The 25,100-nt window shown below is 39.8% G+C and overlaps 2 protein-coding genes across 2 annotated transcripts in view; both read right to left on the reverse strand.

The window, feature by feature from the left end:
- The window catches only part of iars1 (isoleucyl-tRNA synthetase 1), a 54,210-nt gene extending 41,005 nt beyond the window's left edge, over nt 1–13,205 (reverse strand). The window contains exons 1-10 of the mRNA XM_083972619.1: nt 13,144–13,205; nt 11,790–11,913; nt 10,732–10,888; nt 10,517–10,636; nt 10,145–10,227; nt 8,599–8,716; nt 8,253–8,400; nt 3,604–3,691; nt 1,514–1,574; nt 1,204–1,299 (exon numbers count right to left, since the gene is read on the reverse strand). Coding sequence (XP_083828745.1) covers nt 1,204–1,299; nt 1,514–1,574; nt 3,604–3,691; nt 8,253–8,400; nt 8,599–8,716; nt 10,145–10,227; nt 10,517–10,636; nt 10,732–10,888; nt 11,790–11,908 — 990 coding nt within the window. The 5' untranslated portion in view covers nt 11,909–11,913; nt 13,144–13,205. The remainder of the gene's footprint in view (nt 1–1,203; nt 1,300–1,513; nt 1,575–3,603; nt 3,692–8,252; nt 8,401–8,598; nt 8,717–10,144; nt 10,228–10,516; nt 10,637–10,731; nt 10,889–11,789; nt 11,914–13,143) is intronic.
- Nucleotides 13,206–15,911: 2,706 nt separating this feature from the next.
- On the reverse strand, nt 15,912–18,352 carry rpl29 (ribosomal protein L29). The gene is made up of 4 exons (XM_083972703.1): nt 18,280–18,352; nt 17,779–17,831; nt 17,432–17,496; nt 15,912–16,093 (listed from the first exon to the last, which is right to left on the reverse strand). Exons 2-4 carry the CDS (start codon nt 17,813–17,815, stop codon nt 16,001–16,003), a joined length of 195 nt encoding a protein of 64 aa, XP_083828829.1. The 5' UTR covers nt 17,816–17,831; nt 18,280–18,352; the 3' UTR covers nt 15,912–16,000.
- Nucleotides 18,353–25,100: the final 6,748 nt, after the last annotated feature.

Below are 25,100 nucleotides of genomic sequence, written 5' to 3' on the forward strand. Positions count from 1 at the left end.
TGATGCACATCTTGCAAGCAGGCCTAATGAGTGACATGAGGAAAAGGATGGATGAAGAATGTCCTGATATTGTTAACTTATGCCAACTGAATAACTAAATTTGTATATTTGGGTGTTTTAGCTTTTTTCACCGGAAAAAGACGCAAATACAAGTTCTGACGAATCAGATTCGACTAGGAAAATCCTTAGTCGAGGACACCCCGAGTCCCTAATCATTCTTGAATGTGTCTAAAAATATTGACCTGAAGTTCTGGACCAGCGAATCTTTTCAAAACTAATAAAAGTATTGTTACTGTCATTTTCACTCACATTAACAAGGTTGTTTGGGGTTTCGTGCTACGTCCTCCAGTAAAATCACATAATCCAATGTGTGGTAACAGGAGCTACACTGGCAGTGACTAAATGCACTTAAAATAATCCAACAAGAGAAAATAACAAGCTAAATGAGAAAACGTGTTAGCCACTGTGAAACCAACTCTGGAAAAAAAACACTGTAATTTCTGAAAATACACGCAAATCCAGAAATGCTGCCAGAAAACAGAACACAATTAAACTGCTAACATAAAGGCAGAGACAGAAAAGACTAAACATTCCCAGATGCACTTTGTGTTTTTTACCCAGAATGGCAGCGAAGCCAACCATAGTGTTACACCAGACAAAGGTGACCTTGTTTTCCCCCAGAGTGAGCTCCATATGGACAACTGCAGTAAGCTTGGTAAAACAGGCTTACTAGAGGCAAGGCTTCATAAGTATTAGATAGATTTCTCAACTTCTCATTTCAAGAGGGAAAGGGAAAATGTGTACACTGGAGAGTGGCCACCTGTGTACAATCGCCACAGTGTATTATCTACAATCTCAGAATCAATGTTGATCTCATCTTCATTTTGTCACCATCCTCAAAACTGTGCACTGTGTTTTTGTCTTTAAAAATCCTGTTTACCAGCCTGGTGTTCAAATCCTATAGAGTGTCATTTTAGACATGATTGATTAGTATGTGACTGGTCTAGAAAATAATCAGCAAATATTTGGTTTTCTGTTAGCATTTTCTCCTGTCATGCTAGCATACCTTCGGGTCAAGTACAGTCATTTTGCTGATTAATCCTTCAAGTGATCCCTCAAACAGGTATTATATATAAGAATGTTCTGTTGTTGCAACAAAAACCAGGAAAGAAAAGCTGGAACGTGTTTAACAACAACACTTACAGCTCCAAAGTAAGGTGCCTGGTGGACCACTCCTGTGCCCTCCTCCTCCTTGACGTAGTTATCCATCACTACCTGGAACGCTCCTGTCTCCCCACACTGAAGGGAAATGAGGACAAGGAGAATTCGATGAGAAAGGGTGAGTGGTGAAGAAGGGAACGAGGTACAGCCACAGATGGTGAGACAAAGATTGGGCAACAGATTTAGAAAACGTAAACAGAGATGTCAGTTTGCAGTTAATTACCAAAGTGAAACATGAGTCTGTCCTCATTCTGGGACAAACTTTTAAATGCGAAAGAGGGAGGACACAAACCTTGGCAAAGTACTGGAAGAGAGGCACGTATTTTTTCCCTTTGAGGTTCTTGCCAGGAAATCTAAAAACACATAAAGCACATTTGAAATCCTTCTTTTAATATTCATAAGTTTCCCATGTTTCCCAAGTGTTGGTACCGGCATGGAAAAGGTGATTTTATGTGCAAAGATAGAATTTTCTACTGTGAATAGGTCAATAGGTCAATTTTTTTTTATCTAGAGTCACAACTGAAGTATAAAGACAATCTATTTGGCTAAGGAATAATGTGTGAACATGAAAATACATTGACTGTCAGTAAAAACTAAACCTCATTATAAGTTAGTGTATCAAGAGTCAGCAACTTATGTAGACTACTACTTTTTTAAAAGGAACTGAATGATTAAAAGACATGTCTTCATAATGTGTTGTTATCAAGATTAATCATGGTTGTTCTTAAAGGAGAATTCCGGTAATTTAAGTAACGCTCTACAGCTCTAGGTCCTCGAGTGCGACCCCAGGAAATAATCTGAGAAAAATATGTGCAGACCGGACCTAGCTCTCCTCCTGCTAGCTGCGCTACACTGCAGTTAAACAGCAAAGTAATGGGGGCAGTTCTTCTAACCGCGACTTTGGCCTCTATATAATGCTCAAAATATCACTACACGTGCTTTGCAACATCCACCAGCTCCTTACTACACATCAATATGAATATAACTGCTTTTTTCCCCATCCCAAATCATTTTTTCCCCTCCTAAATCCATTTTCCTTGCATTTTTGTCTTTGTTGATGGAAACAGTCCCGAGCTCAACAGTCGACTAGCAAGGTCTATCCTGGAAGCTAGAGTAAACATAGAGTTATGCACACTCGGTGTTGTGTGGTAAGGAACTGGTGGATGTTGCAAAGCACGTGTAGTGATATTTTGAGCGTTATATAGAGGCCACAGTCGCGGTTAGAAGAACTGCCCCCATTACTTTGCTGTTAAACTGCAGTGTAGCACAGCTAGCAGGAGGAGAGCTAGGTCCGGTCTGCACATATTTTTCTCTGAATTTTTCCTATGGTCGCACTCGGGGACCTAGTAGAGCTGTAGAGAGTTACCTAGAAAATGACCGGAATTCTCCTTTAAAAAGCTTAGTAAAACCCTGGTTAGGACAGAAACTCTCCTAAAATCACTATTTAAGCTTTAAGTATCTGTTGGCTGCAGAATCAGCCATGATACACTGTTTTTATGATTATCATTCAAAACAGAGACATCCTTGTGTATGGGAACACTGTGTCCTTGAGGAGGAAGTGGTTCCTGCCAGGAAACAACATTATTCAATATTTTTTTTATTTCTGGTTAATCAGTCTCATATATGGGACGAGTGGGTATAAATCATGACTAGAAATATTCTTTATCTGGTTCCAGTACACTCTGTATTCTGTTTTCACTCAGGTGTTTTCTTCATCTCACACCACGGAGAGGAAGAAACCTCGCCTCGTCTTGTTTTTTGCCCCTACTCCATTCTGCACCTTCCTATCGCTCAAAAATCATCCAGTGAACTGGGAAATTGGGAATTCGATTTGCTTTCTGCTGCAAACACTGAGCTGTTATAATACAACGCTGCTCATTCTCCGTCACCGACTTTTTCGTCGCCTCTCAACTCTGGAAGACAACTTGTAGCTCAGGAGAATACTAGTCAGTCAACGAACCATGTTTGAAAGTTGCAGTGTTGCATAGAATCACTTGTCATTTACGAGCAGCATCCATTAACATGACCATCCTCAGTTTCCTGAAAGATCCATCATTGTCCTTTATGAACTACAGCTAACTAAACTGATGTAAACAGAAAACAGGGGCGCACACTAACTTTCACACTTCGAACACTGTTAGAAGGGTTTTGTGATTAAGCATCAGTGGCAATTTTTCAACTTTGCTGGTTTTTTGCTTATCCTGAATATGAAAAAAAAATCTCACTGTGTTGTAAAATATTTTCACGTCACTATTTCTGGTCTAACGTGTACCTCAGCAAGGCACTGCTGAACTTCAGCTGCCCTTTAGCTTGAATATCTAAATTTAATGTATTAGTCATTTTCGCTCCTGATGTTTTTTTAGCCAGCTCTTGTGTACTCACTTGTCCAGCAGAGTGTACTCGCTCTCTGACTTAAACAGTGCTCCCAGCCTGGCCTCCATCATAATGTACGTCTTTTCTGTGGTGTTATCTGAAAGATATACAAAAAAAAAGAGAATGCATTTGCTGAGTAACAAATTTGCAAATGTTTTACACCATTTCACAAATCCTCTATAAAGCAATGTAGTATGTAAAATGTATACAGTGTGGCACCTCTCAAAACTAAAATTAGGTGATTTAGAAACAAGACAACAAACAGCATTATCAATTCAACAGATATGGCAAAAGTATGTATCCAAAAGAAAGAAAAAAAAAAAAAAAACAATGTTTCAGAGGGGTTTGGGTTTTCTCCCCTCAGTTTTGAGTCGGGTCCTGGGAACACCCAAAAGGACCATCAGCTGACCCGAGGCTGCAGATTTCTACATGGCCACAACAATTCAGATGTATAGAGCACAACCAAGATCTTATATCTGATTTTAATTCCACTGGTAGCCAGTGAGGCCAACAATGGAGTAATGTGAGGACTGGCTGCAGCATTTAGAACCATCGGCTAGAATATATACTGTATACAGTGTATTTTAAAGAATCAAAGTAGATAAAGCATGGGGGAACAAAAGAATGATTTTAGTTTTCAGCACATTCAAGACATTAACTGTCTGATCTTAGAATGAGGTATCTCTTAAGTGGAAAAAAAACACAAGCTTCTTAACAGGCAGCAGATTTGTCTTTTTACTGGGTTTGATATGTGTGATCAAAAGTCCCACCAGGGTTTGGTGCAGGGTCTGTTGGGTTCTGTGATGAGGACCCCTGTTTTATCCTCAAACCGTTTCAGTTTATTTTGAGACATCCAGTATCTTGTGGTTTTCAGGAAGCAACTACATTAACACAAACCTCCCTGCAGCTGCCTGAATTTTTCCTCCTTTTTGTTTTGGTACAGCTTTCGAACCTCATAGTGCATGAAATGAAGTGGGAGTGAAGACGCTGATCAATATGATGAAAAATGATTTTTTTTGCGCTCTGGTCATTTTTTAAAGTCATTAATCTAAATCATCCCTGCAGAGTGATTTATGTTTATTGAACCAAATTTTGCAGCCACTCATCATACACGGTACAAATCCACATACCTAACAGCCATGCTACATTTAAGTCTGCTAAACCTGAATGTCAAGTCTTGCTTCGTAATAATCCAGCCAGCCAGAAAGTCAAGGTCAGGTAAGTAGCCCATCATGTAGCTACAACCACTCGACTGAAACTGAGCTAAATTAATCCGATGCTGTTGAAAAGTTCATGTGGGATAACTGCCATTTTAGGAAGCTTAACCCTCTAGGAAAAATTGAACAAATGGGGATTTTAGGAAAAATAACAGAGAAGAGGTTGAGACCGTCAGGAACAACAGTTGTGAAGAGGGCAAAAACCAAATGGCCTTAGCCGGTGAGACACAAAAAAGAGAGAGAGAGAGAGAGAAGGGGGCAGCATCAATAAAAGATGTTTCTTCCTCTCCGTGGTGTGACAAATGACTGCACAGCTCAGACCTGCTGCTGCTGACAGCCCCAAACTCAAACAGCGACAAAGGCAGTGAAGGAAAGAGAGAGAGTGAGAGAGGGATAGACACATGAAAGGCACAGTGAGAGGGAAAATAAGAGCGAAGGACAAAAACAGGTGTATGTGGAGACAGAGAGAGCGATAAGAAAATGAGAGGAAAAACTGGGATGAAGACGGAGCAAGGGAGGATGGGAGATAAAGAGACTGAGATGATATTTTAAAAAAAGGAAAAAAAATGTATTGGTATTCCAAGGCGGTCTCCCATGCAGCACAGAGCGAGCGGTGCACTCACAGTGGCATACCGAGCTTCAACAGTGCCCCCTGCAGGATCATAGAGGCCACGACGGGCTGGTGGGAATCTAGGTCACCCTTTAAACCCAGCAGTTTCTCTCACTGGGAACCAAAAACTACAACAGGAGGGTAACAGAAAAACAGTAGCCACCTCTCTGGAGTATTTTTTTATATATTTGAACAAGGACAACACTTATTTTAAGTGACCTGATTCATCCACACTCTCTGAACCAAATGTACATGCATGTGCACACACGAGCACATACACACATACACACACACACAGATCCAAGTTATCACAATACACCTCTTCAACTGAGGTAACTTTTTAAATGTGATAAAGGTTTAAATAAGAAAATGTCATGATGATGGATAAATTCCATTCGCTGCTCCAGTGTCAGGACCCTGATGCTTGTGCTTACTGTCACCTGCACTTGAATCAAAACCGAGCTAGTATGCAACACCTGTGCTTTTCCGACCTGAACAACTCAACGTATCTGTTATGTAAAAAGACCTAAAGACATTTTGAAAAATCTGTCCATTTTCTGCAAATACCTAAAACTGCACTGACAGATGGTATTGAGCTGGAACTGACGAGTATTTGAGGTTTTATATAATAAGATGCCTTAAGTTCTCAGAAGTAACCTCTTCACTTAATAATGATATCATTATTATTAGTAGTAGTAGTAGTAAAAAGTTTGCTGCAGCACAAATTAAAACAATTTTGAACATTTTCTTGGTCAATCAATTTCAGTTAAATGAGAGGATTTCAGGCACATTGATTGAAAGTGAAAAAAAGTCATGCGGCTTAACAAAATAGCATCTATCAGTTTTCTAGCAATTAAGTAGCATTAAGAACATCCTCCGCAATGACTGTGCACATGTCGGACTGCTGTGCTGCTGTGTTAAATCACAGATACCCAGAAAAGGACACAGCTAATGTCATCAAAGTTACAGGAAACTTACTGCCTAAATCTTCTTCAGTTCTTGGCTGTTCTTTGACATTTTAGTTGGTCACTGACCAGTGTTATTTTGTGTAGGACAAGACCTACCAAGGTAAAGCAGCAAAAAGTGAGAAAGCACTTCTTAGTGAAACCTGTGCATAGAAACCATTAGCACGGTGGGTGCACGTTATCTAATGCTCTTTGTTTAGATGTGACAGGTCCATGTTACGTGGGTGAGTCTAGATGCACTTGTAGGACGTAATGTTTTTCATGAACCCGTGTCCACATCAGTCATGCCTTAAAATCAGGTTTGTGTTTGAGAATGTGCAGCGTCTGGTTGGTTACAGATAAAAACAAAGTTCTACTGACAGTGAGTCCCTTGTCATACAACAAAAAAACTGTGTTATTTTATCAGCTAACACACAGCCAAAAGCTAGAAAGTCCACCAACACATTATGGTACAGAAATCCTCTCCTTTGGGTGTGATTTTCCAAGGCAGCGCTCCTCCACTGCTAATTTGTTCTTGTTTGTTCTTTTTGGATAAAAAACACCCACCAGCAGATACTGAGGTCCACAACACCAAACCCACGAGGGAAACAAGATTTCTAGTCGGAGAACTTTGGCCTTAGGCTACAGCATTTTTAAGTAAAATCATTCAACAAAACTACCAACCCAGTAATTCAAGTAATCCTCCGCAAACATGTTAGTCAGCAGGAGGTATATGAGCCCTTATCGCCGCTTTTTTACCATAGTATCACTTGAAGAAAATACAGACAACAGCCACAAAACATTGGCATTTTCTTTCCAGCACATCAGTGGTTGTTTATGTGACGACGGGGATGACTTTTTAAAGAGCCTAAGCTGTGTCCTAGTTTTATACCACCCTGCAGTTCTAAGCAGATTTCAAGCAGGAAACTGACAAAATTAATACACTAAAAACAATAATTATACTTATGGAATAAACACCCTGATTGTAGGAATGAGTCAGAATACTGAACTATTTGAATACTAGCTACATTAAATATGTGAAAAAATCAACAACTAATAATTGATGCAACTATCATGTTGACTTACAAAATGTAATTCCCAGCATTTTTTATGATGCCCAGTAATTGAAATTCAATGTAGAGCTTAGACCGGGAGCAAAACATCCAGCCCAAGCTGACCCTGCCCGAGCCCTTGCACATTCTCTCCGTGTTTAACCATCAACTATTTATGGGCCAGATACTGATTTAAACACAACCTTTTTTGAAAAGTCGGCTGTTATAATCAAAGTGTTAAACAGCAGTTCCAAGTTGTTTGAACAACAGAAATCTATCGAGCTGAGCAGCACAGAGGAGACTAGAGTGCTGCAGTTGATATCGCTGTAACTGTTGTGACCTTATTATTCCTCCATAACAGTAGACTGTGGTTTAATTGTTCTGGTGTAAATACATATCGTTTTTGATTATCAGACCATAGCCTACTCCCCATTTCCAACTTTTATCTGACCTAAACACGGCTTAATCCAACCCAGCCCTGGTCACATTGGGCTTGGGCAGAAAATCTGACCTTTAAATCGAGCCCACCTAAAAATGTAAAAAGCCAGTAGCAACAGCAGCTCATACTGACACATCAGTATTCATGTTAGCGTTGTTGTCAGTCAGATAGGGCCTTGATTGTTACACAGTTGTTGAGGGCATGATAGACAAACATCACAAAACAACAAATAAGTATTCAGCTGTAACGTCACGGCCCAAAAAACACATAGATTTCTTGCATATTAACTGCACAGGATACTATAGGTTACCGCCAAATTTGGTGGTGCATGCTGTATACAGGCGGTGAGTGCAGTGAGATACTGACACACAGCACTTGTCACGTTTTGTTCCTCACCTTTGACTTTGACATACAGGAACTCGGGGTTGACACACAGAGCCAGGTTACTTGGCAGTGTCCAGGGTGTTGTCGTCCAGGCAATCAAAGCAATGTCTTGACTCTCAACCAGTGGGAAGCTGACGATCACAGATGGATCCTGAACATCCTGCAAAAAATACAACAAAGAAATGTTTGGTCCATCAGTATTCTTCCTTTTTCTTAATTATCATATACATAACAGACAAGTTTTAATCTGATTCTATGACATTCTCTTATTGTCATCACCGTCATCATCATGTCTTCTTTTTCTTATTGTTATGAAATAAAACCGCAAAGCTGTGAGAGGTCAATCATTTCTGCTAACCTTGTAGTTCTGGTGAGACTCGAAGTTGGAGAGAGGGGTGTTGCAGGCAGTGGAGAAGGGCATGACTTTGACACCACGGTACACCAGACCCTTGTCATACAACTGTCTGAACACCCACCTGTATTAGAGAAAAGAAAAAAGTTAACAGATGGCAAAGACACAACAACTGAACAAAAGAGGACAGATCCAGAGATGGATTTAGTCTGGTAGTCTAGTAGTGGTTATTTTATGCTGCTTTTAGTCTGACAGCAAATTTACTTCCCTTAGGGAGCTCATCTGTAACGTTAAGGAAATGATAACATTGAGGTGGTACTCAACCTCAAGCCTGCCACACACATAAAGATAATCTGGCTGATTTTGCCCCGATTTCCCCCCTTCAGTCCAAGGACAAAAATCGGCCGATTATTTTATGGCTCTTAAGATTATCCTATGAGATTATCATGTGGTGTGAGATGTGTTAAAGGGATACTTCACCCAAAATTGATAATACACCAATTTTCTACTCACCGTCATACCAAGGACGGGTTTTGAGAACTTTCAGATTTATCAATACGCTTTTGGAGTTTCAGGGGGGGTCCGGCTGGCAACGGATTAACATCATACATCCAATGGTTTACAATGACGAACAAACATCTCACAGCAAATCTTGTGCATGCACACCAACATCAACATAGCCACTGGGAGCTACTACTACAACAAGGCTAAAAACAGAGATCAAATTCACTTTTTCCCAAACAACTTTTTCATGTGGCGGCTTCAGGACACTTGGGGCAGTACGGACAAGCAGTATGGAGGTATTTGGATGTTTCATAGTGTGTGTTTTGGACAATTCAAAAATTAGTCATCGTATGAAAATCCGTTGCCAGCCGGACCCCCCCTGGAACTCCAAAAACGTTTTGACGTTCTCCAAACCCTTCAAACCCTTCCTTGGCATGACAGTGAGTAGAAAATTGATGAATTATCGATTTTGGGTGAAGTATCCCTTTAAGAGTCAAATTCTCCTGACAATCGACTCGGAAAACGGTCCACAGCCCTCTTGTGTAAGAGGGCTGTGGACCGTCTCCGTCTCCGCGGAATGTGACGTGAAATTGAATGTAACCAATAAAGAAGCAGCTGACTGCAGCACACGTAGCATAACAAACCAGTGTGGCTACCGTCTCCATGGCCATCAATGAAGTGTGTCAGATCACGTTTGATCACGTAAGATTTCTGGCGTGGGGGACGAGATTCTAGTGTGTCATGAGACAAATCTTTATGTGTGTGGTGTGCTGTATTTGGAATATTGGAGCACACCACACACAATTTGATCAAACCTGTTCAATCAAAGATTTTTTTATCTTCATGTGTGGGGTCTCTCACAGATAAAAATCTGTTGAGATTTAGAAAATCTTCATGTGTGTATCTGGCTTTAGATAGAAATTAAAGAAATACCTTTTTGCTATCAGTAAATCAAATAAGACATAAATTCAATTATTTGTGATCACATAGAATACAAATGGTCAATCTTTAAGTCAAAACTGGTAAAAATGTTTTCTAACATCCATACCAGACTGTCTCCATGAACCATGGGTAGAGAGTCTTGTAGTCATTCTTGAAGTCAATCCACCTGCCCATTCGCCTCACTGAGATCTGGAAACAAAAAAGATGCAAAAACATAATAAGTCATAAGAACATGATACAATATGATACAAATTACTTTATTATGCATTTTGGAAATTCATTTGTCAGGCAGATCATCTACCATAATAATAATAATGGCCACATGCCAAGATTCTGCAGGGCAGCTCACACACTAGTATGTTTAGATCAGTCTTCATTAAAACTATGTTGCAAACACAACACATCGTTATGTGACAAAAAACAGGTCTCAAAAGTACGGTTAAGTGCTTTCACGTATTATTCTTTCTTGTATCCTCACCTCCCACTCATTGGAGTATCTCATGACAATATTTCTGCAGTGCTTGTTGTACTCAGCGATGCCCATCTTGGCCACATCTTCAGGTCCTTTGATCCCCAGAGTCTTATCGATCTCGTACTCCTACAAAAACCGACAGGACACGAGGCAGATAATTAAACCATTTTGACAGATGTTCTCGCAAAATATGATTCGACAGATTCAGCAGGAGATCTTACCACAGGCAGGCCGTGACAGTCCCAGCCAAAACGTCGGTCCACATGGAAGCCGCTCTGATGGGCAAAACGAGTAACGATGTCCTTGATGGTGCCGGCCAGGATATGACCATAGTGGGGTAGACCGGTAGCAAAGGGAGGGCCGTCGTAGAAGGTGTACCTGGTGGGAAAACATGAAGCAAAACATTATATGGTAAATAGAGTATGGGAGAACAGAAGCAACAGTTTTAAGGCTAAAAATACAATGTAATCTGATACAATGTCAAAAGTGTGTTTGCCATAATGATCCTCAAGCTCCATGTACATGTCATGAGTACTGGATCCATGAAACAATAATATCAGGGAGATTTTTTCAGGGTAACTAAGCAAGTATTCTCTAAAACCTCTGTCAGTGTTGATCAGGATCAGTTAGTGAGCAAAGTTCCTCTTTGCTAATGCACTTGTTCTCTGTTTACCATTTGTCATCATGACATTTAGTCTTTCATTGGCTAAAGATTAAAAAAAACAATCAAAACCACTTTGAAAGGTAATCGATGCATAAATCATACAGTTTCCAAGTAAATGGACATAAGCAGATGTTTATGTTTTTACCAACAACAACGAAACCCCTGTGACACATTTTTCCAATTCCACATATAAAAATATTATTACCACTTTACATATTAGCCGTGTTTGTCCAGTTAAGTAAACACAAGAACTGCTTATTATTTTTGGTTAAACTAACTTTAATGGTCCATTATTGTGTACTACATGTTTTATGCTGGACAAGTTCTGATCTTCATTGTAATCAAATTCTTAAGGTGTGCACCTGCGTCTAAGAACAGGTTAGCCAGGAACTGTAACTTGATTATTTAGATGCATGACAGATGAAATGCCACTCAGTAAAAATAATCTTGAATTTGATGAGTGGACTACGCAGCTGTCGTAGACTACTTATAATTTATGCACAATATAGCCTAATAATTATGCATTTCCATGTCAAATATTAAAAGTTCTGTGTCTTGTATTACGTGTTACACTTTAACATATCCTGATTATTCATGAATAAGAGATGGATTTACTTGGGCCTGTTCTTGGACTGTTTGAGGCATTCCTGGAAGCAGTCCCTGTCTTGCCACAACTTCAGGATCTTCTCCTCCTCAGAGGGAAAGTTTATGGACTCGGGGACTGGCTCCACCATGATGTCTGCCAAAACAAAGAGAACAAAAATAACTACAATAGGCTTTATGCAGAGCTCCACTACTTCCTGATCTTAAACAAGCTCCTTTATTTCCTTGTCTTACATTATTGGACAAACTGATTAACCCAGGTCTGTCTGACCTCAGTATGGTCAAAGTCGGACACACCTGGATTAATCAGTTTGTCCAATAATGTAAGACAAGGAAATAAAGGAGCTTGTTTAAGTTCAGAGAGCAGTGGAGCTGTGCATAAAGCCTATGGATCTGTGAATCAGGAAGACAGGGGAATAAATCAAACCGTACATGTCATCAAGATCAACTCGCACTACGTGTTTCTTAATTTCTTTGAGATTGACGTCACTTAAAATACAAATCATTTACCTTATTGAAAACATCTTAACCAGGAGTAATTAAGTTTCCCATTCAGTACACATTCACTTTCCCACACTGTTAAAGACAGGGTTGAAAATTATCTAATCAAAACACTGCCACTCCTGACATCCTACTACAGTACAAAGGCTCCACTGTATGTGCAAGTGCTGATTTAAAAACACACAATCACTTTATAATTTTTAACTGGTTAATTCAAACATCCATTGCATACTGCTTATCTGGTGCCAGGTAGCTTTCATGAAGTTGGGTTTATCATTACCATTCCTTTCTATATACTTCTAGGAAGTACTGAGGAAACATGATGTGACAAGTTTCCAAGACTGTGAAACACTTATTAAACTGCATTCTGTGATATTTAAACAGTATTTATGTCAAGTCAGAAAATTAACAGACATTATATGAGACTGTCAGAGAGTATTGGTCTTTTTCTGTGAATGTCTCTCAGCCTCCACACATGTCTTTAAGAGCTTATTAATAGCTGACCTGTCAAAGCTCCACAACGTGCAACTGTGGTCACAATTTTATGAAAAACCGAGCCTGTCAGTTAAACAATCCCCGTGTCAAACTCGCACATGCTGAAACTTTCCCCAAACTAGTCAGTGAAGTCCAATAAACGACTTTTCTCCCCAGCATGAAGTTCACAGGTATGACGCCTCCTTGTTGTTAGCTAGCAGGCTAAAGCTAGCCGGTCAGAGCTTCATGTAGTTAGCTTGTAGCTCAACGGGCCACAAAGTTTGTTAAAGACGGTGTTTAAAGGCTGAAATGTGCGAGCAGAGGGACGGAGAGGCGAGACTGTAATTGTCGCGTTCAGTTGTAATGATTCAGTATGAATGGAGACACTCACATGTTGTCTGCCGCCGCCGGCTGCCGAAAGAGACAAGAAATGATGCAAGCTGGAGTCAGAGGGGAGCGGAAGTGACGTCAGGACGCAAACTGATCTGTTTCATGAAAATAAAGTTTTTTCTTTCTTTTTTTTATGTAATTAATTCCATAGGTTCAATGTTACCAGAGACTTTCTATGTTACCTTTTTGGATCTGAGATACTGGCGGTATTTGTTGCCATAATGCCCGGCTCTTCAATTTTATTATTCTACTCTGACACATAATAAAAACATTTTCCCTCATGCCTCCAAAAAAAAAAAAAAAAGCTTTATAAATAAACTGTAACTTGTCCTTTGTTACCACTAAACGTCTTGATTTTTTTTTTACCTGATTGTTCTGTTCACTATTTTCATTCAGTTAAATAAGTAAAAAATAAAATGCAATTTATTGATTTAATAAAAATGAAGATAAATAAATAAATAAAAATAAACACATATGTGCACCGCACCCTACACAACACATATATGCATCAAAACATCTTTTTATATGCTCAAAGCCTGTTTTTATAATATCTTTTCATGGGACAACACTGAAGATATGACACTTTGATACAATGGTAAGTCAGTGTACAGCTTGTATAACATTATAAATTTGCTGTCCCCTCAAAATAACTCAACACACAGCCATTAATGTCTGAACCACTGGCAACAAAAGTGACTACACCCTGAGACCCCCTCCCTTCAGAAACTGGGCCCAGGGCAGTACACCATGATAACGACCCCAAACACACCTCCAAGACGACCACTGCCTTGCTAAAGACACTGAGGGTAAAGGTGATGGACTGTCCAACATGTCTCCAGACCTAACACCTATTGATCATCTGTGGGACATCCTCAAATGAAAGGTGGAGGAGCGCAAGGTGTCTAACATCCATCAGCTCCGTGATGTCATCATGAAGGAGTGGAAGAGGTTTCCAGTGGCAACCTGTGACGCTCTAGTGAACTCCATGTCCAAGACAGTTAAGTGCTGGAAAAAAAAAGGTAGCCACACAAAAAATTGACACTTCGGGCACAATTTGGACATTTTCACTTAGGGGTGTACTCACTTTTGTTGCCAGCTATTTTGAGGGGACAGCAAATTGACACTGTTATACAAGATGTACACTGACTACTTTACATTGTATCAAAGTGTCATATCTTCAATGTTGTCCCATGAAAACATATAATAAAATATTTGCAAAAGTGTGAGGGGTGTAGCCTACTCACTTTTGAGATACTGATATAGTATATAACTGAAGTCATTTGCGTATTCGCAGTAAACTTGAGATGTCTTTTTACTTTCCTGTCACACATGGGGGAATTGCTATTGTTTGTGAAGTTATTTGAGATTATCCTTGAAACACAGTTCATTCTGTCTAAACTCTGCAGGCGGCTCTTTCCACCCCATGGCTCTAATATGCAGTGACAGTTGTGTGTCCTTGTGTAGGGGTGTGTGTCTTTTCAAATCATATCCATTCATTTGAAGAGACCCCAGGTGGGCTCCAGTCAAGGTGTAGAAATATCTCGAAGGTGATCAAGATAAATAGGAGGAGAGCTGTGTCAAGGGTCATGGCAAATGGCCTGAATACTTATCCAATGTGAAATATTAAGTCTTAATTTCTAGAATCATTTTTTTGTTTTCTTTGTGCAGCATTGAGTGAAGATTAAGATTTATGCAAAGTCATTTTAAGTCTAAAACTTAAAATGGATCTGAGAATGTTCCACAAGCACTGTATGTACGGTGCAACGCAATCCTATTTTAAACATTCACCATCATCAATTATTTCAATTTCACAGCAAGAGCATTGGATTAATCATCTGTGGTTAGGTTAAAAAAACAAAAAACACTTCCTCTCATCCAAGTGTAGGTTTTCAAATCTCCTGGAAATGTGTCATGAGGAACAGCTCTTACTGAGAGAAATAATTAACATGATACGTAGGTTTCCCTCTTTCCAGAAGACCTTGAAATTATCCTCAAGCCTCCGGTTGGGTTTGAGCTCCGTACACACCCAGTTTGATAATTGTTTACACAATGTATCCCCCCTCCCACAGAACTATTGAGAATATTTGATCTCTGTACTCTACCACCTTTTCTCTTTTTTCCCCACTAAATCCATGTATTTGTTGTGTATGTACCACAAAAAAAAATGCGTTTTTTGTTTGTTTAGGTGTTGCTGTTTTTTCTTTTCCCTTCCCCTATCCCTTTTACTTTGAAAATTGTAGCAGTAACTATGATTAATTTGATCTCGTCTTATCTTTGACTCTCTGGCTGCCAATACAAGTTTAAATGACAAAAAACAAAGTGTAGGTTTGTTGAATAGTGATGAAGAAAAATACAGTGTGACTGACAAGTTACAAAATCCTGTACAGTTGGTACAACCCCTACAGTCATAGCTTTTGTTCTCCTTGGAAATACAAAATAGGGTACATCAAAGAATAAAATATGAGTTTTCTACCCCACTCAGTGAACCTTGGAGTTTACTGGTTTAGAGTTTAGAACTGGTTAATAGGTGACAGACTGGGTGACAAAGTTTTGGAAATGTGTGCAGGTTCTAATAAAAAAAATGGAACCACAGTGAATCAATTTTACCCAATATAATTGAACTTCAGACCATTAAAATGTCACGTTTTCTAAACTCCAAAGCAAAGTTGAAGATGAAATGCATACTAAGCCTAAACCTAATGAATGAAGGTATTTTAAATGTTTCAGGCTGAGGCAGGAGCAGTAAGGACACAAAAGTACCATCTGATGTTGGTTTGTTAACAAAGCATAGCTTTATTGTGATGGTGGAAACACAGTCTATGGAACGCTGACAGACATGGCGGTGACTCGATGGCGGCTTATTTCGGCTGAGCTGCCTTCTGTGCCGCCTTCATGCCCTTCTTGTTGTGCTTCTTGGCGAAGCGCATGTTCCTCAGAAACTTAGGGTCCACCTGCAACAAAGAAACAAATAAATTAGTGAACATGCCAAGTGACAGGAGGGTCGGAGGTAAAAGGTGCACAATACCAGTTCAACATGGCACAATACTCAAAAAGCCAAAGACAAACTCAGATCAGGTCCTGCTGACACAATATATTTGTACAAAATCTTGACCGGCCAGGCGGCCACAAGTTTTATAAAAATGCAGCACTCTCAGTTAAGTAAAGCTGCAATTTGAAGTCCTGGCAAGAAGCTGCAACTGCTGATCCTTTACACCACTTCACACAATTATCTGTCAGACCTCTTCCAATGATGCGTCAGCATTTCTAACGAAGGCTGCCATGGTATGATATTTGCTACACTCTATAAAAATGACAGCTCATGCAGCTCTGAAAGTTACCGTAGTCTAACAACTTTGAAGCAGGTTTGATAATACAGATCTGGTATGGCTAGTTTTAGATAAACCTGAGCAACGTGAACAGCCCTTTACTTGAAGAATGTACAAAACACGTTGCCAAACACACAGTAAAAACTAACATGAAAAACATAAGGAACTTCCTTATCATTAAGCACATTTAAAAACACTGATGTTACCAGGTGACTACTGACATGCTGGAGTAAATCAGTTTCTGGCCACATGCACAATACACTTCTTTTTACATGCATGTGTCCCATAATACACCCCCTCAGAAATGGAAACAATTGTTCTGACAGATTAACAGCAAGACGCAAAGGAAGATCAGAGCCCTAATGACTGCCTCCTTGTGCTCAAATGCATCCTAAATCCAAAAACAGCAGAACAACATCTATAGCCAAAAGGAAGGTTCTCAAACTATACAAGTAAGTTCAGATACATCTGTTTTATGCGAATGGAATGTACATTCATCCAAACTACTACTAACATAAAAACTTATTCCAAGTCAATTTGGGGGAGAAAGGACTGATACCATTTTTGAGTTATCTGCATTCATGACTGCTAAAATACAAACTAATTACAAAGTGATGGCCAGGATTTCTCTGAAGATTAATTTAACCTAAAATGGTGCAGAAACTGATCATCATCATCATCATCATCATCATCATCATCATCATCATCATCACAGTGACCAAGATGTCCATGCACTATCACAATATTGCTGAAAATGTTATATAGGTGCAATCATAAATAATGATTGCATTTACACTTCTGAATAAAAACACACAGTACCAGTGTCAGCATCATACAGATATCTTGTCACCTGCACAGCACAGTGATGGTTGACAAGATACACTGAGACCACACTGAACTCAGGGATGAAACACTGCCATGACTTTTTAAAATACCAGTACACACATTTAAAGCTGTACATACCCCCTTCAGTGACTCATAACGCTGAGATGTGGGCTTCTTGATGCCATTCCTGTGGGCTTTACGAGCTGTGCAGACATGAAGGGAAACAATTAGAAGCTGAAAATTGACCCATGAGAATAAGAGACACCCATACAAGAAATACATGTGTTTTTGAAGGATAGGCATTCAAAGCTACAAGTAGGAGCATACGTATTGGCAACTGAGTTCAGGCTTGTGCATGGTAGATAGCACTATGCAGTACACTTTTAGCTTTAGCAGACATGCTACATGAGTAAAGCCCATGGAGCCACATTTCTCCACACAAACTCAGCAATGGAATAAACTTCAGACTCCTCTCGTATACTCACACTGGTTGTGGGTTGTGTGGTTCTTGGACTTGGCCATTTTGACACTGGTTTATCTAAAGAGGAGAAAACACAGAGACATTCACGTTATCCCGGGTTTTGCATCAATGACAGTGTGCTAGCTCACGATAGCTCAGTATTAACCGCTGGCCAGAAACGTTATGTAAACACTTGTGCGTTAGCTGTTGGATAAAATAATAATATGAGACGGCAGCAGCTGTTACAGGACAACGTGAGGGTTTATCTAGGACTTAAATACACAGGTACTGTCTGAATGTAGAAATGACGCCCCGGTGATAGAGGCTGCTTTAGCTGAGAGAAGCGTTAGCACCGAAAGATAGCATTTTAATCTGTTCTTATTGACCACATCTGAAACATACTGCGGCGGACACGTTGCCAGTAAAGTGCTTTATCAAAATCAGTGACTGTTTGTGTGCGAATATGTAACATACGGGAGGATTAATTTAGATTTTCAGACTCCGCCAAAGTGGGAAAAATAGATACCTGCCACACGAACAGACGACAACCGGAAGAGAAAGAAAGACAAACCCGGGGCAGGAGAAGAAGACGAGGCGAGTCAAGACGATGACGCTCGTCTGCGTGGTTTATTACACCGCCCCCTGTCGGCCGGTGGTGGAACAACATGTGAGGGTCCACACTGCAGCTGGCCACTGGGGGTCGCTCTCTGCTCATGTAATGTGACTCCTCCAAAATAAGAGCAGCCACAATAGATGAAATGTGTCTGTCTGTATGAGTCACAACATACTCAGCTGCCAGTTTATTAGGAACACCTGGATAAAACTAGTGCAGCCGTGGAACAGATCTGACTGCCTCCGTGAAGGTTATAATCAGTTTTTGTTGAAACTTGTGTTGACTCAACTTTCCAAATCTGCGGTTCATTGTGTGTCATGTTGACACGAGTTTCTGTTCTTTTGTCCATCCAATTCAAATCAGTGGTGATAGGCTCAACACCTGAACCGCCTCAGCGCAACACAATACAGTTTAACAGCAGCACAAAGGACTTGGACTGTTGTACTGCACCAGCTTCATGAGTTTTAGCTTGGTATGACACATCCTGTCTTTATTAAAATCGAAAGTTTGGCAATGACTTGATATTTCCTTCTCTTTCATGAGTTTATGTTATCTTTCTTTTTGATTTGGTTTTGGTTTTATTTCTTTGCAGGTAGTAGTACTAAGTGTGACCCAACAGGCCTGCTGTAGTAGCCTACAGCTTTGAGGCACTGAAGTGCTCAGTCTTTTTCTAATAGCAAAACAAAATAGGACAGTGTAAAGAAAAACACTTCTGTTACAATTATTTTACAGCTATAATGATAACATCAAATGTGCAGAATATGATTTTACTTTCCAAGCATATCCTGTGACCCATAATGCAATGTTTATTTGGCTCTTGTTAGCCGTTTCCACCACAGACATTTAACCTGACTGAGGCTGAAAAATAAAGTATTTAACAAAAAATAAATTCCATTGCTTTCTGTTGTTTTTGCTTATTTATTAACTTGTTTTAGTGACTTCTAGGTTGGAAACTATACAATGATTGCATCTCTACAAACAATGTAAATAACAATATATAAGTATCCTGATTTGTGAACATTTTACTGATAATTCTTGTGCAGTTTAACAGCTTTACAATAAAGTTTTTACAGTAATATGTGTCTTTTTTTTCAAGTTTGTAATGAAACTGGGGCACTTGTATCCAAGATCAGACAGAACCCAACAGGTCATTATTCATTCTATAATAACCACGTGCTCACAATATGGCCCTATAGGAATAGCAATTATTTTTGCTGTTATAATTCCCCTTATCTTTCTTTGCCTCTGCCTCCTGTCCAACAGTGACAGAACCGTGATGCATGAACTCTTTATTATCAGCAGCTCCTTTGTTTGTGGTTTTACATACAGTGCATCTAAAAAGGTTTCATAGGTTATTCTGCTACATAAATGACTCCTGTTTATACATCTTTGAGCTGAACAGTGTTAGCCCACTGACTTCAATTGACTGCAGATGGACCAGAGTTCTTGGAGCATGTGTTGATTCGTGAAAATCTTCTTCTTGATAAAAAGGAAGACGAGCCGCTGATTGTGACAGAGCTCAAATTTCTCATGAACCTGCATTACAAAAACTTCTAGGAAACATGTTTATTGATCCAAGGTTTACATTTAAATCCAGTTTAGCCACTGAGACTGTGTCATCAACACCAAACCATCTCTCTGAGCCAGGACACCTGACATGTGAGTGAAGAGTGAAGCAGCAGCAACTGTGGATGAGATGTAACATAACTCAAACTCATGAGTATTAAATTATTAAAGGGATAGTTCAATATTTTGGCAAATTGGCCCATTGCCATAATCCCTATAGTTTTAGGAATAGGTTCGTAATTGTCGGTGCAAGCTGTTTTTAGAATGGCGGTGGAGCAGAGCCACGAGCTGCTCAGAGCTACGCTACGGAGGCTAATGGAATTTCTTGGTTTCCCTAATCAAACTCATCAAATGCACAAACTCCAAAACGCTCTTGTGGACAAGTTGTGACCTGCACATTCACCACGCTATGAAGGTTATGAGACAGAGTTGTTTTGCAGAGACTGCTTGCCCGAAAAACTGCTCTTGACGGGAGCGCACATCAGCAGTTCTGCATGAATTTACTTCGAAAACAACTCCGTTTCGTAACGTTCTGGAGTTATTGGATTGTGTATTTGACGAGTTTGATGAGGGAAACCAAGAAATCCCATTAGCCTCCGTAGCGTAGCTCTGAGCAGCTTGCGGCTCTGCTCCGCTGTTCTAAAAATAACTTGCACCGACAATTAAAGGTAAGAACATCCTCCTAAAACTATAGGGATTTTGGCAATGGGCCAATTTTCCAAAATGTTGAACTATCCCTTTAAGATGTCTTTTAATGACAGAATTATAAGATGGCACTCCAACCATGAAATAAGTCAAACATTGTCCTACAAGGTTCACAATCGAGTTTGCAAGAAAAAGCAACAAATGTCAAAATTACAGAAAAAGTGAAAATATTGAGATAAGAACATAAAAATTACACTAGCCTATTTGCTGACCTGATCGTGGTCACTTTTGTGAAATTTCATCTGATAGATTTCAGTGTAAATATCCCTCAGTTGCTAAATATCTGAATGAAGTCTGGTGAATACACAGTTCTGCTTTCCAAGAAACTACATGTACTCACAACTAGAATGTGACAGCAAAGACATGTTGTTGTGCTGTGTGATTTCCCTCTGATAGACCTGTCAAGGGTTAAGTGCCATTCATAATGTTTTTTATGCATATTCCGTTACTGTCCTCTGAGACGGCAACACGGCAACCAGCACGGTGAGATGATGGACAGATTGTAAAGCAGCCAGCCAGCGTTTATGGACACATCTACAGAGATTACAGCGCTGCCGACCCTCCCCTGTGCTCAGATGGATGGGGATGGATGCAGGACCATGTGACTGAGCTCACAGCTTTCTGTCTCTCTCGCACACTTGATCATACACTGAGAAATGTATCGAGATATATTTCTGAATGCAGCTGCAACCGCTGGTCCCCTCTCTCTTTCCTTTTCCTTTCCTTTCCTTTCGTTCTTCTCATCTCAGTCTCAGCTGAGGTTGGGCAAATTCCTGCTCAAGCAGAAGAAATCATGCAGCAGCATCCTATATTTAGATCCGTGTTTGATCATATGAGCCTCTCTGCTCCACTCTGCAGCACTCGGCTCTGCTCAGTCAATTACAGGGTGCATGTGTTATTTCATATTTTCTCCTTGATCTGATAGTGGTCAAAGGAGGACTGGTTTCCATTTCCCTGTCACATCTTTTGCATGACGGTAGTTACATTGGTGTGAGTTGAGACTGCAAAACGAACACATGTTGATGAATATTTCCTCTGTATCATCTTTATTAATGAGGGGTGAGACACTTTCACTTTATCCCCTGAAACAAACATGATTATCAGACAGTAACTCTCAATAACAAGTGAATTAATCTAAGCTGAGTTTTATGAAAGACAGTTTAAACTCAGTGACATTAAAAAAAAAATCCTGCTCTTTTAATATAAAATTCATTGAATATTTCCTGCAGGTTATTTATCTCAACGCTGTACTTTTCTGTTCAGACACATACAAATGCAAGTGCTGTCAGTATTCCCAAGACCAACTTTAATACATTTACAGAATATGAAGGTCTTGTGTGCTGTCTAACCCGATCTTAGATATTACATCTTATCCGAGAGCCCGATCTTCAATTCAAGCAACAAACACTACACAGGCACATCCGTAATTGTTTAAACATTGTGCTATATTGCTTCCCTGATATTGCGTCGCCCATTTCATATCGTACCAAAAAAAATTCAATTACTTCTGCGTCTTCATTTCAAGTCATGATCGGTTCGTTGTAATTACCTTCATTTCCCGGGGAATACAGGTTTTTGAAGCCTGTAAAATATGAGCTCATGTCAGGACGATGTCCCGTTTAACATCACACACAGTAGCTACGGTGCAGCATAATGATGGTTTTACTGAATGAGCAGCATCTCTGGAGAAGCTGTACATTCATTCCCTTCAATAATAAGCAGACAGAGAGCCACCAGCTCTGCTCTGTTACTTAATCGTTTCCCTGTGAGAGGGCAGAGGACATCACATGCTGCTGCCACCGCCGCTGTGTTCTGCACTCTCCGTGTCTTTCTCTCTGTCACTCTTGTCATCCTCACTGTGTCTCTCGTTGTTGCTCTTTCTTTATTTATCCCTCGGTTTTTTTTTCTTTCTTTCACCCTGAATTTCTTATGTGTCCCTGCTGTTATTCAGTGGTGCCAGCAGCCTGTGATTTAATGCTAGCTTTTCATATGTGTGCGTGTGATACCAAATGTCAGTCTGATCAATAAATGTTGAGACATTTTACTTCACACCCACAAATGTCAGGCTCTTGGTGGTCTGGTTGGTCTTCGGTGAAAACCCGGAGGATCAGCAGGACTCATCCTCTGGGGGCTTCGCACTCCTTGGTCTTTTCATACCACTTTCTCCTGCTCTCTTTTGTCTTTTCACTCCAAACTCAGTTGTTTGCTCCTTCTTTCTCTCTACCTCTTACCCCTGAACTCCCTCTCTTGCTCTCCTGCTCTTTCTTTTGTATACAACTTCCCACCCACTTTCATTTCCTTTTCATCTGTAAGAGGAAATCTTGCCTTTGAGCAGCACAGAGTCAAATCCCCCAGGGACTCACTTCACCTCAACACATGAAAGAGGCTGCTTATTAAGTGTCTGGATTTTGAAGGCATCATATACAGGCACATCCAAACAGAGTGGAAGATCTATTGTAATAAACAGGAGGGGGGAAAAAAACACCAGGATATTGAGGAATTGACGAGTGGCATAATTATGAATATACAATGTGTACAGTATTTCAGCGTTAACAGTTGATACCATATGTTACAAGCCCATAATCTAGTAGTTTTCTTAGTTACTCATTGTTACTGTGAGGGCTTTTCTGCTCTGAATACTTATTAGTAACAACTTGTTTCATGATCAACTGTAATTCCTGTCACAGGAACATCACACAAACATAAGTGAGTGCTCCAAATTTCTCTTTCGCAAAACAAAGATTCCTCACTCAGGAAACAATTTAAAAGCATGACTGTGCTAAAATGTTAGCACACAGCCACAGTAAATGGGCAGGAAAACATCAGGACAATGCTTAAAGATGTTGCTGATAAAAAAAAAAAAAGGCCAAATATTGGTTGTACCTCACATTTATTTTTCTTGGTTCGTTCATGATGGTGGTCAGCTCTTGTTTAGTGCCTTAAACATCTGTTTGTTTATCGCTGTGCAATAATGTCATTGTATTGGGTACAAATATTTTAATGATACATTTGGACTGTTTTAATGTAAGGCGGTTAATGTTAATTTCACAAAATATCAATAAAAGGAGGATATTACATTACCATACAGAAAATATTTTGTTAGTTTGTCTCTGAAAAAAAAAGAAAAGAAAAAAAAAACCTAGAACCTCTCTTTTACGTTAACTGTAAATCTTCATTAGAACAGCAGACTGGCTCTGACCAGTTCCAATTCCCAGTTCCTCAGCTTCGCAGTAGTGCTCTTGAGTAACGTGATGAATCAATGATTGCTCAAATGGTGCTTCGCCACAGCACTGTGGTGTTTGTCTGTTTGTCCTCCCTCACCAGATGTTACACATAAGATGAATGTCTTCCTGCCATTTCTAAAAAGAAGAATGACTACCATGTAATTCTCTCTTTTGTCAGTTTTCAGAGTAGACTGACTGCATTACACAACACTGCCTGTCTTCCATCTGTGTAACTCACTTGTAAGTCCCCGCACTTCCTCTTTGTTATTCTTCAAATGATTCTTTCACTCTTATGTGTGTGTGTGTCTTTTTGCTTGTGTGTGAGAGCTTGTGTATTTCATCTCAGATGCACAACATGATCTGAATGATCAAATGCAAATCTCGTGTTTGAGGTTTCTATATTCTGACATGCAGCATGGGCAAATATAGACTCTATAGTCATCTCTCTCTCTCTTTATGCCACATCAAGCTCCTCGTTTGATTTGCTGCACTGACTTCATTCATTGTGGCCGAAGGACAGTACATGAGAATGAAAGAATGAAGCACAAGTGCATGTTCATTGGTGCCAGGATAGGATGAGTGGGGCGGCTCTGTTATGATTGAGCTCTCTTATTGGTTAATGGGAGGGGATGAATGAAAGGATGCTGATTTGAATGAAGTCCAGATGTCACCAAGCATCAGGGCATGCAGCACCACTGGGACGAGAGGAGGGGGGGGGAGTGGTGAGGAGAGGAGGTAGAATATGACTCATTCTCCTATGTCCTATACCTTTTATCTGTCTGTCTATCCATATGTTGCTTCTGCTTCCTCCATCCTTCATGTCCCTGTGGCTCAGCTGGCCCATGCATTATAGGACAAAATGCAGAATAGAATAGATATGTTAGCAAATTTAGAAGTTACAAGTTGGGAGAGAGGGTATGACATGCAGGAAAAGGCCTGGACCGGTAGTGACTGAATTAACTTAGTGTTTGTCATTTATACTGTAGCTGCTGATTATGATAATTTGTCTGATGTATATTAATATAGAAGGAAACATGATGAAATAATATATAATGCAGTTATAACACTGTATAACTATAGTTATAAACACTATGATAAATGATCATATGCTTTATAACAATAATCATAACACACTATATAGCATTTTATCATGACTTATAAGGTCAGGTATTATAATACGTTATAATTGTTAGTAACTGGCTGACAATGCCCACATCGATAATACATTATAAATATAGT

The sequence above is a fragment of the Trachurus trachurus genome, assembly GCF_905171665.1.
Source record: "Trachurus trachurus genome assembly, chromosome: 5".
Taxonomy (NCBI): domain Eukaryota; kingdom Metazoa; phylum Chordata; class Actinopteri; order Carangiformes; family Carangidae; genus Trachurus; species Trachurus trachurus.

Excerpts from the sequence above, each read along its gene's own strand:
- rpl29 (XM_083972703.1), bottom strand. The coding sequence starts at position 17,815 with ATGGCCAAGTCCAAGAACCACACAACCCACAACCAGT. Across the intron at positions 17,497-17,778 it reads CCACACAACCCACAACCAGT|CTCGTAAAGCCCACAGGAAT; the intron begins GTGAGTATACGA and ends ATGTCTGCACAG. Across the intron at positions 16,094-17,431 it reads GTTATGAGTCACTGAAGGGG|GTGGACCCTAAGTTTCTGAG; the intron begins GTATGTACAGCT and ends TCTTTGTTGCAG.